Source organism: Oncorhynchus kisutch, linkage group LG13, assembly GCF_002021735.2.
Source record: "Oncorhynchus kisutch isolate 150728-3 linkage group LG13, Okis_V2, whole genome shotgun sequence".
NCBI lineage: Eukaryota > Metazoa > Chordata > Actinopteri > Salmoniformes > Salmonidae > Oncorhynchus > Oncorhynchus kisutch.
Window position 1 is genome coordinate 74,163,597 of NC_034186.2, and position 12,277 is coordinate 74,175,873.

The window sequence follows — 12,277 nt, forward strand, 5'->3', positions numbered from 1 at the left end:
TTACTGTCCTATATCAGTGCCACCAGGGTTGGAATTACAGAGCTGCCCAGAAATAATACAAACCCCCATATATTTACATTGGTCCAGCCCACTAATTTCAGGGCACTCAGAAGAGTCCATGTGCTATTGAAACCCTGATCCCCTAACACCACTACGTGAGACACAGCATCTACAGAGACCAGTTACTACCTGCTGGAAAGGGCTGTTCATACGTCTGCTGCAGGTCAGGTAATAATCCAACACATCTGGATAGGACAGAGGACAGCAGCAGACCATCAATCAGCAATGAATAAAGTGTGTCAGGGCATTTCAGCATCAAAATGAATGGCTATATGAATGAAATGATCAGAGACTATTCGTTAGTGTGCAGCGATGCACTACTGTACCTGAGCTGGTCCCAGAGTTGAAGTGGGTGGAGTTGAGCACAAAGGTGTTAGGATCTGTACAGAAGTCACTGACAGACTGGAGATGCAGAGAGAGGTAGAGGGGGAAGAGAGGTAGAGGGATATAGAAAGAAAGACATAGAAAGAGAGAGAGGTAGAGAGGTGAAGGGGGAGAGAAATTGAGGGAGAGATCACAAGGGAAAAGTTAACAGAGAAACACTGACTGAATGACACACTTCCCCCCTCAGATATCTGACTGCAGCACTTGGCCCACTGCCTGTTCTATTGATTTACTGAGTGAATCACATGCTGCATAGATCTACTGTCCCTATCCATGCTGCATAGATCTACTGTCCCTCTCCATGCTGCATATACCTACTGTTCCTATCCATGCTGCATAGATCTACTGTACCTCTCCATAATGCATATACCTACTGTTCCTATCCATGCTGCATAGATCTACTGTACCCCTCCATAATGCAAATACCTACTGTTCCTATCCATGCTGCATAGATCTACTGTACCTCTCCATAATGCATATACCTACTGTTCCTATCCATGCTGCATAGATCTACTGTACCTCTCCATAATGCATATACCTACTGTTCCTATCCATGCTGCATAGATCTACTGTACCTCTCCATAATGCATATACCTACTGTTCCTATCCATGCTGCATAGATCTACTGTACCTCTCCATAATGCAAATACCTACTGTTCCTATCCATGCTGCATAGATCTACTGTACCTCTCCATAATGCATATACCTACTGTTCCTATCCATGCTGCATAGATCTACTGTACCCCTCCATAATGCAAATACCTACTGTTCCTATCCATGCTGCATAGATCTACTGTCCCTCTCCAAGCTGCATAGACCTACTGTCCCTCTCCATGTTGTATCGACCTACTGTCCCTCTCCATACTGTATCGACCTACTGTCCCTCTCCATACTGTATAGACCTACTGTCCCTCTCCATGCTGTGTAGACCTACTGTCCCTCTCCAAGCTGCATATACCTACTGTCCCTCTCCATGCTGTGTCGACCTACTATCCCTCTCCAAGCTGCATATACCTACTGTCCCTCTCCATGCTGTGTCGACCTACTGTCCCTCTCCATACTGTGTAGACCTACTGTCCCTCTCCATGCTGTATAGACCTACTGTCCCTCTCCATACTGTGTAGACCTACTGTCCCTCTCCATACTGTGTAGACCTACTGTCCCTCTCCATACTGTATAGACCTACTGTCCCTCTCCATGCTGTATAGACCTACTGTCCCTCTCCATACTGTATAGACCTACTATCCCTCTCCAAGCTGCATATACCTACTGTCGCTCTCCATGCTGTGTCGACCTACTGTCCCTCTCCATACTGTGTAGACCTACTGTTCCTCTCCATGCTGTATAGACCTACTGTCCCTTTCCATACTGTATAGACCTACTGTCCATCTCCATACTGTATAGACCTACTGTCCCTCTCCATAATGTATAGACCTACTGTCCCTCTCCATACTGTATAGACCTACTGTCCCTCTCCATACTGTATAGACCTACTGTCCCTCTCCATGCTGTGTAGACCTACTGTCCCTCTACATACTGTATAGACCTACTGTCCCTCTCCATGCTGTATAGACCTACTGTCCCTCTCCATGCTGTGTAGACCTACTGTCCCTCTCCATGCTGTATAGACCTACTGTCCCTCTACATACTGTATAGACCTACTGTCCCTCTCCATGCTGTGTAGACCTACTGTCCCTCTCCATGCTGTGTAGACCCACTGTCCCTCTCCATACTGTATAGACCTACTGTCCCTCTCTATACTGTATATACCTACTGTCCCTCTCCATACTGTATAGACCTACTGTCCCTCTCCATGCTGTGTAGACACACTGTCCCTCTCCATGCTGTGTAGACCCACTGTCCCTCTCCATAATGTATAGACCTACTGTACCTCTCCATGCTGTATAGACCTACTGTCCCTTTCCATACTGTATAGACCTACTGTCCATCTCCATGCTGTGTAGACCTACTGTCCCTCTCCATGCTGTGTAGACCCACTGTCCCTCTCCATGCTGTGTAGACCCACTGTCCCTCTCCATAATGTATAGACCTACTGTACCTCTCCATGCTGTATAGACCTACTGTCCCTTTCCATGCTGTATAGACCTACTGTCCCTCTCCATGCTGTATAGACCTACTGTCCCTTTCCATACTGTATAGACCTACTGTCCATCTCCATGCTGTGTAGACCTACTGTCCCTCTCCATGCTGTGTAGACCCACTGTCCCTCTCCATGCTGTATAGACCTACTGTCCCTCTCCATGCTGTATAGACCTACTGTCCCTTTCCATGCTGTATAGACCTACTGTCCCTCTCCATACTGTATAGACCTGCTCTGGGTTTCTCTTTCCATCTCACTCTCTCATCCTGCTTTTCTCCTCTCTCAACTGTTTCCTTTCTCTCTTTTCATTTACATCGATCCCTTCCTTTTTCCTCCCTCCTGACTGCCACATTGTAAAAAGAGCTGCAGGCACACAGACACAGAACAAGGGGCAGGCTGGCCAGGAGAGGGAGTGAGAGACCCAGACACACACACACAGACAGACACACACACAGAGACAGACAGACAGACACACACAGACAGACACACACACAGAGACAGACAGACAGACAGACAGACAGACAGACAGACAGACAGACAGACAGACAGACAGACAGACAGACAGACAGACAGACAGACAGAGACAGACAGAGACAGAGACAGACAGACAGACAGACAGACAGACAGACAGACAGACAGACAGACAGACAGACAGACAGACAGACAGACAGACAGACAGACAGACAGACAGACAGACAGACAGACAGAGACAGACAGACACACACAGAGACAGACAGACAGACAGACAGACAGACAGACACAGACAGACAGACAGACAGACAGACAGACAGACAGACAGACAGACAGACAGACAGACAGACAGACAGACAGACAGACAGACAGACAGACAGACAGACAGACAGACAGACAGACAGACAGACACAGACAGACAGACAGACAGACAGACAGAGACAGACAGACACACACACAGAGACAGACAGACAGACAGACAGACAGACAGACAGAGACAGAGAGAGAGAGAGAGAGAGAGAGAGAGAGAGAGAGAGAGAGAGAGAGAGAGAGAGAGAGAGAGAGAGAGAGATTCGGTCCAGGGCAGTTTAGACCCACAGCTGGGTCTTGTTTTGCCTGTCAGTGGCCAGGGACAGAAGGGCTCTGTGTGGACCGCTGGATGGGCTCTGAGACATCTCCAGCCAGCTCCTCCTCCAGGCCTTTCAACCTTCTTTCATAGACACAGGGGCGCGCACAGGGGCACGCACACACACACACACACAAATGTCTCTCCTGACAAACTTCCAAGGCATGGATTTGGAATGGGACAGTTGCAAGAAAGAACCCTCCCTGGCAGTTCTCAGCAAATGTCATCAACAGTTCTATATTCCTGGCTCGCTGCCAATTCTTTATCAATGCAATATTGAATAAAGATCTCAATGTTCTCTATTCCCTCCAAATGTTTATTTTATTTTTATTTAACCTTTATTTAAATGCTAGAATTATTTGTTGCTTTTACTGTAATTATGTGTTATGGTCTGTGGTGTTTGTGGTCTGTGGTGTAGTGGTCTGTGGTGTTGTGGTCTGTGGGGTTGTGGTCTGTGGGGTTGTGGTCTGTGGGGTTGTGGTCTGTGGTGTTGTGGTCTGTGGGGTTGTGGTCTGTGGGGTTGTGGTCTGTGGTGTTGTGGTCTGTGGGGTTGTGGTCTGTGGTGTTGTGTTCTGTGGTGTTGTGGTCTGTGGGGTTGTGGTCTGTGGTGTTGTGGTCTGTGGGGTTGTGGTCTGTGGGGTTGTGGTCTGTGGGGTTGTGGTCTGTGGGGTTGTGGTCTGTGGTGTTGTGGTCTGTGGGGTTGTGGTCTGTGGTGTTGTGGTCTGTGGTGTTGTGGTCTGTGGGGTTGTGGTCTGTGGGGTTGTGGTCTGTGGGGTTGTGGTCTGTGGGGGTTGTGGTCTGTGGGGTTGTGGTCTGTGGTTGTGGTCTGTGGGGTTGTGGTCTGTGGGGTTGTGGTCTGTGGGGTTGTGGTCTGTGGTGTTGTGGTCTGTGGGGTTGTGGTCTGTGGGGTTGTGGTCTGTGGGGTTGTGGTCTGTGGGGTTTGTGGTCTGTGGTGTTGTGGTCTGTGGGGTTGTGGTCTGTGGGGTTGTGGTCTGTGGGTGTTGTGGTCTGTGGGGTTGTGGTCTGTGGGGTTGTGGTCTGTGGGGTTGTTGGTCTGTGGTGTTGTGGTCTGTGGGGTTGTAGTCTGTGGGGGTTGTGGTCTGTGGGGTTGTGGTTCTGTGGGGTTGTGGGTCTGTGGGGTTGTGGGTCTGTGGGGGGTTGTGGTCTGTGGTGTTGTGGTCTGTGGGTTGTGGTCTGTGGGGTTGTGGTCTGTGGGGTTGTGGTCTGTGGGGTTGTGGTCTGTGGTGTTGTGGTCTGTGGTGTTGTGGTCTGTGGGTGTTAGGTCTGTGGTGTTGTGGTCTGTGGTGTTGTGGTCTGTGGTGTTGTGGTCTGTGGGTGTTGTGGGTCTGTGGTGTTGTGGTCTGTGGTGTTGTGGTCTGTGGTTTGTGGTCTGTGGGGGTTGTGGTCTGTGGTGTTTGTGGTCTGTGGTGTTGTGGTCGTGTGGTGTTGTGGTCTGTGGGGTTGTTGGTCTGTGGTGTTGTGGTCTTGGGGTGTGTGGTCTGTGGGGGTTTGTGGTCTGTGGGGGGTTGTGGTCCTGTGGGGTTGTGGTCTGTGGGGTTGTGGTCTGTGGGGTTGTGGTCTGTGGTGTTGTGGTCTGTGGTGTTGTGGTCTGTGGGGTGGTGGTCTGTGGGGTTGTGGTCTGTGGGGTTGTGGTTCTGTGGGTTGTGGTCTGTGGGGTTGTGTCTGTGGTGTTGTGGTCTGTGGTGTTGTGGTCTGTGGTGTTATGGTCTGGTGGTGTTGTGGTCTGTGGTGTTTGGGGTCTGTGGGGGTTGTGGTCTGTTGGGGGTTGTGGTCTGTGGTGTTGTGGCTTGGGGGTTGTGGTCTGGTGGTGTTGTGGTCTGTGGGGTTGTGGGTCCTGTGGGGTTGGTGGTCTGTGGTGTTGTGGTCTGTGGGGTTGTGGTCTGTGGGGTTGTGGTCTGTGGTGTTGTGGTCTGTGGGGTTGTGGTCTGTGGGGTTGTGGTCTGTGGGGTTGTGGTCTGTGGGGTTGTGGTCTGTGGTGTTGTGGTCTGTGGGGTTGTGGTCTGTGGGGTTGTGGTCTGTGGGGTTGTGGTCTGTGGTGTTGTGGTCTGTGGGGTTGTGGTCTGTGGGGTTGTGGTCTGTGGGATTGTGGTCTGTGGTGTAGTGGTCTGTGGTGTTGTGGTCGGTGGTGTTGTGGTCTGTGGTGTTGTGGTCTGTGGTGTTGTGGTCTGTGGTGTTGTGGTCTGTGGTGTTGTGGTCTGTGGTGTTGTGGTAGGCATCAATCAATAGAATGGCCAAGATAGTGTCATAGCATAGAATCAAATTGTGTTTTTACTGTCACTGGCTGTCCCACTAGTCCCATTTGTCCACCACCCTAAACAAACACCTTCTCCAACCCCCTCTCTTTCTCTCTGTGAGTTCTGGTGAGTCTTTGGAGAAGTCCTCCCTACCTCCCTCCCTCTTTCTCTCCCTCAGTTCTCCCTCTCAACTCTCCCTCTCTCTGGGACTCACTCTCTCTCTCTCTCTGAAAGGACTTGTGTTCTTCTTCCATCACCCTCCAAGTCACACGCCCACACACAAGCTAACACTACTTACATACACATGCATGCCCACACACACACACACACACACACACACACACACACACATTGCTCACAAACACACAGAAAATACACAGAACACACCTACACACTAATTTCTGCCCCATTTTCCCTCCTTCTTGGTCCCCTGCCATGACTGCAGTGTTCCCTAGGAGGCCAGTCTTTTCACAGTTTAGCACAAGGGGCACAGAGACACACTGATTGCAATACAGAAACACATACACACACATGCAGACAAACACCAACAGAAGTACACAGCCATTCTGTTCTGCTCTGGCCGGGACTTCTTTAAGACATTCCTGAGATACTCTCTAGCCAGCCATGAATGATCAACTCCCTCCCTTCCCCTCAACAACACACACCACCCCTCCACCTCTCCTCCCTTTATCCGTCAGTACTCACCACCACAGTGGCAGTCTCCAGGCCCAGGGACCCCCAGCTCAGGAACAGAGCCAGCCAGGCCAGCACCGTCATCCTGGGAGGAGAAAAACCACACACACATAGAGGTCAGCGAAGCACCAAACACACCTCCTAGGAACCATCATATATTACACAGCCTATATAACACAGAGTCACAGAGCATTACAAACTCAGTGTTGTTCAATGCAATACAACACACAGGATTTAACTGTCGGTGTGTGTGTGTGTGTGTGTGTGTGTGTGTGTGTGTGTGTGTGTGTGTGTGTGTGTGTGTGTGTGTGTGTGTGTGTGTGTGTGTGTGTGTGTGTGTGTGTGTGTGTGCCTGCGTGTGTGTGTGTGTGCGTGCCTGCGTGCGTGCGTGTGTGCGTGCGCGCTTACAGGATGAGGAGCCAGCGGGCCTGTTTGGCTAGCCCCAGCAGGATGAACAGACACACTAGGAGGTCCAACAGCAACAGCAGCACGTAGGACAGCCATCTACAGCCCAGGAGATAACAGCCATCTCAGCAATAGGACACCATAGAACCACACAATGCAGGGAGTACACTTCCAAACACATTTCTATGGTGCTGAACGCAAAACTCAATCTTTCAGCAAGATTGATATACTGGCACACGCTATGTGTGTTCTTAACACCCAATTTAAAACATTGGAGAAGAAGACACTCCCTTCCCTCACCTGTAGTCCTCGTTGACCATCAGTGTGTTGGCTGCCCAGCCAGGGGAGAAGGGGCTTGGCATGACCCCTCCGACTGGTGCCACTGTGGGGGCCATGGAGGGGGGCACAGGGGTGAGGGCCGCTATGGGAGGATCTCCCCTATTGTTACTGCTGTTCCAGGCACCCCCGTCAGAGGAGCGAGCCATGGTCAGAGAGGTGAGCAGGGACACCACGTTCTCTGACAGTCTCCTACAGTTCCGGGTGGACACCAAGTAGGGCTTACTGCCTGTAAACAGCTCCTCCATAGTGGTCAGGGGCCCAGCGATGGACAGCTGTAGCCCAGAGATTGTGTCTGAAACCTGGGGAGGCGGAGAGGGAGGGGTGGGGCAGGACAGAGAGGTGGAGGTCACGAGTCATACAATCAATCTCATGGTCATGTAATCATAGAGAGTTTGTAGTTGTATAATCAACAACATGCGGTGGGTGGAGATTGAATTACAATGAAAAACATATACAGAGGAAAGAGGGCATCCCATCACCTAGACATATAAACCACTGAGTGACCGTGTGGGGACAGACATATAAACCACTGAGTGACCGTGTGGGGACAGACATATAAACCACTGAGTGACCGTGTGGGGACAGACATGTAAACCACTGAGTGACCGTGTGGGGACAGACAGGTAAACCACTGAGTGACCGTGTGGGGACTGACAGGTAAACCACTGAGCGACCGTGTGGGGACAGACATATAAACCACTGAGTGACCGTGTGGGGACAGACATATAAACCACTGAGTGACCGTGTGGGGGACAGACATATAAACCACTGAGTGACCGTGTGGGGACAGACAGGTAAACCACTGAGTGACCGTGTGGGGACAGACAGGTAAACCACTGAGTGACCGTGTGGGGACAGACATATAAACCACTGAGTGACCGTGTGGGGACAGACATATAAACCACTGAGTGACCGTGTGGGGACAGACATATAAACCACTGAGTGACCGTGTGGGGACAGACAGGTAAACCACTGAGTGACCGTGTGGGGACAGACAGATAAACCACTGAGTGACCGCATGGGGACAGACATATAAACCACTGAGCGACCGTGTGGGGACAGACAGATAAACCACTGAGCGACCACGTGGGGACAGACAGATAAACCACTGAGCGACCGTGTGGGGACAGACAGATAAACCACTGAGTGACCGCGTGGGGACAGACATATAAACCACTGAGCGACCGCATGGGGACAGACAGATAAACCACTGAGTGACCGTGTGGGGACAGACAGATAAACCACTGAGTGACCGTGTGGGGACAGACAGATAAACCACTGAGTGACCGCGTGGGGACAGACATATAAACCACTGAGTGACCGCGTGGGGACAGACAGATAAACCACTGAGCGACCGTGTGGGGACAGACAGATAAACCACTGAGTGACCGCGTGGGGACAGACATATAAACCACTGAGTGACCGCGTGGGGACAGACATATAAACCACTGAGTGACCGCGTGGGGACAGACATATTAACCACTGAGTGACCGCGTGGGGACAGACATATAAACCACTGAGTGACCGCGTGGGGACAGACATATTAACCACTGAGTGACCGCGTGGGGACAGACATATAAACCACTGAGTGACCGCATGAGGACAGACAGATCTATATCACACCTGACAAGTTTACACCCCACTTTCTCTCCCTCTCCGCCAATATGTCTAACACACACACACACACACACACACACACACACACACACACACACACACACTGCAGGGTAGATATTGTGCATGTCTGAAATTTGCTGGGAGTGAGGAGCTGGAGTACTCACCAGCAGATCGATGGAAGCCAGTGTGTAATTGGCTGTGAGAAGAGATGAGGTCAACTGATATATCCCATCATTAGCCTCGCTGTTGCCATAGAAACCAACGCCTATGGCAACACTGCAAAAAGGGGAACAGGGATTGAGGGAGAGAGATTCATGTTTAATTCCGTTTGTACTGTATGTACATATAAAATTAATTTGACACAACAAGATGGAACTGGTGAGAGTGATGTGAAATGTGAGAAATGGATGAATGAACGAACTAACGACCACAGGAAAACTAGAAAACATAAGATAGCTTAGAAGAGTTTTAGCAGCGTCTGCATCTGCAGTCTTCAGTTGGAGTGATATTAGAAACATAAAAAATAATCACATATATATCTCTCTGTTATTCAAATATTCAGATTAAAGCTTAGGCCAGATGTTCACCAAATCCCCTCGCACCCGAGAGCAATGGTATGACCCAATCTCCCACAAAGTATGTGACCCAGATTAGAAAGCGGTGGGAAAAAAAGGAGTGTTGTGTTTCATACAGTCAAACGTGTATGTTTTCTCTGACAGCATCATGTGTGTCATATATGTGCTCTGATGCACAACTTGAAGAATAGGGTGTCATTTGATATTTTCCCACAATGCATTTCTAAAACTAAGATGTCTACTACCCTTTTTCATCTAAACAGCAAGAAGGTCGTGTATCAGAGAGAGAGATGACATCATCACGGCCGCGGGGGGGGGGGGGGGGGGGGGGGGGAACAGGACCACCATAACACAAACACCTGCATAATGATGACATCACTGAAGCGGAAATCAGATCTGGAGAACATTGTGCTGTTTGATAAAGCAGTGACATCAACTCAGGCTGACAATGCAATCCGATAACATGTGACATATGACAACGCTATGCTGCTGAGACGGGAGGGGACATCCAACATCATGCGGTGTCAGAGCTGAAGGTGTTTAACTGTGGGTTTTCTATGACAACCCAATCTGGCTCAGTAAACCCCGCAAATTATAATCTGGACCGCTAAACCAGTTCCACTTCATTCTTCTCCTCGAATCAGGGACTGATTAAGACCTGGGACACCAGGTGGGTGCAATTCATAATCAGGCAGAACAGACAACCAGCAGTACTCCGGACCTCGTAGGGTCAGATTTGAATACCTGCTGCAATATCCTCATGCAAACTTAAAATTAACATCCTGTCACAATGTGACTAAACGCCCTCATGACAGTGGATGACAGCAAGTGGATGACACCTAAGCTCACCAGAGAGGGAACAGAGGAGAGAGGATTCAATACACTGAGATGAAACTTCTGACATCATCGTCACGGTGATAGGAAACCATGATTCAATTTCCAAACCACAAACATGCTGCCACAAGCCCAAACACCTAACCTCAGTGGCCTGGTCCATGTGGTCAAACGACAACTTGACCACGGTCAGTTAGGTCAACTGTCTGTGTCAGATATTGCCGGGAGCAAAATACTAACCCATTGTAAAGCAGGGACTGGACACTACATTCTACAGTGCTCTGAAAATAACTTACATCAAAACTCACACATGGTTATTGGACCATTGGGAAATAATGAAAGTTAGAAGATGGTACCTCTGTGTTATAAAAAGGATTCCCTTTCCTCTGTCCTTGTGACAAATAGTCATATGGTTTGGTCACAGTTCGTGAATACAACACTCATGACACTGATGTCACACAGACGACAGGACATCACAATATCCCAATGGCTCGCATAAAGAGGTCACAATGACCCTCATGACATCACAACATCCCAATGGCCTGCATAAAGAGGTCACAATGACCCTCATAATGACATCACATTGATCCTGGCAGTGACGTCACAATTATCCTCTCTTACTCACCAGCACAGTGTGACAGCCGCCACCGACACCCAGGTGACGCAGCAGATACCCCGCCCTTTCTTGCCTCCGTATCCATGGCCAGTGCTGCCCTCTTCATCCTCCTCCTCTTCCTCAGATCCCTCACTCCGGTCACCACGGCGACAGCAGCAGTAGTGTATAAGGAAGGAGATAATGACGAGGAGGGAGAGAACGAGAGCAATGGCCGAAAGACTAGAGAGGACCAGTAGAGTCTGAGAGAGTAAATCAAATTAAACACAGCACATTACAGACTGATGAGCAACACTGTCATTGTACTTGATTGCATAATGGAAAATGCATTTCTAAGTAACATTATCCCTCTGGGCAAAAACCTGACATAACGTAAAATCAATCTCTATAATCAGTTGATATTTAATTGCAACATGTGAATAAATCAACCCTTGAAATTCTGTTGTTGACTTATGGTGGAAATCTGGTTCAAATTTGTATACATTTCATTTCTAATAGAATGAATGAAACTCCCATGAGCCTCCTCCACACCATTTGAGAGTCAAATATTGAGCCCAGACTGTAGCAGCTAGGGCTGGGTAAATGTGTCAATATACTGTGTTATGGATAACAACAGGGATTCAGAGCAGCTGGGAGGTGCACGTGTTAGTCATGAGGACATTAGTGTATTCCCAGCCTTCATCATGGGAACCTCAATATTCTGCAAGAATCCATACAGTGTATTTATGCAAAATAGCTAAATAACAGGTTGATATTGTGATACTGAAAATTGCAATATTAATTTACTGTATATGCCATTTAGCTGACCCTTTTATTCAAAACAACTTACAGTCATGCGTGCATACATTTTACGTATGGGTGGTCGCGGGCATCGAACCCGCTACCCTGGCATTACAAGTGCCATGCTCTACCAAATGAGCTACAAAGGACCACAACATTCCTGGTCCTATAATTCCACTGTGACAAATGGCGTACAGTCCTACCTACCCAAGCAGTGGAAGTGAAAGGTGATTAGAACATGAAGTGTATAAAGTTTTCCAGGGGACATCAACTAAAAAGCTGGAGGCTTTTTTCACACACACACGCACACACACACACAAACTAATCTGTATGACTCCATTCAGAAGAGCATACCTACTGCATTCATTAACCAGTAATTGAATGTAATAATATAATTCCTGACTGTTTAACATACATACTGAACATGACTAAGGGTTGAAAGCTACCTTGTATCGTCACACTACTACCTCAGCTGCAAGCTGTAGTGAACATTAACGTTACTAACCCCTGTCACATCTCTCCTGC

General features: G+C 48.9%; 1 protein-coding gene across 6 annotated transcripts in view; it reads right to left on the reverse strand.

Moving 5' to 3' along the window:
* Positions 1-12,277, reverse strand: part of LOC109906005 (protein tweety homolog 1) — a 36,145-nt gene that overhangs the window by 9,858 nt on the left and 14,010 nt on the right. For all 6 annotated transcript variants that reach the window (XM_031787284.1, XM_031787280.1, XM_031787283.1 and 3 more), the window contains 7 exons: positions 10,985-11,214; positions 9,115-9,226; positions 7,295-7,632; positions 6,998-7,093; positions 6,602-6,674; positions 387-462; positions 190-245 (listed from right to left, as the gene is read on the reverse strand). In XM_031787284.1, the coding sequence (XP_031643144.1) occupies positions 190-245; positions 387-462; positions 6,602-6,674; positions 6,998-7,093; positions 7,295-7,632; positions 9,115-9,226; positions 10,985-11,214 (981 nt within the window). The remainder of the gene's footprint in view (positions 1-189; positions 246-386; positions 463-6,601; positions 6,675-6,997; positions 7,094-7,294; positions 7,633-9,114; positions 9,227-10,984; positions 11,215-12,277) is intronic.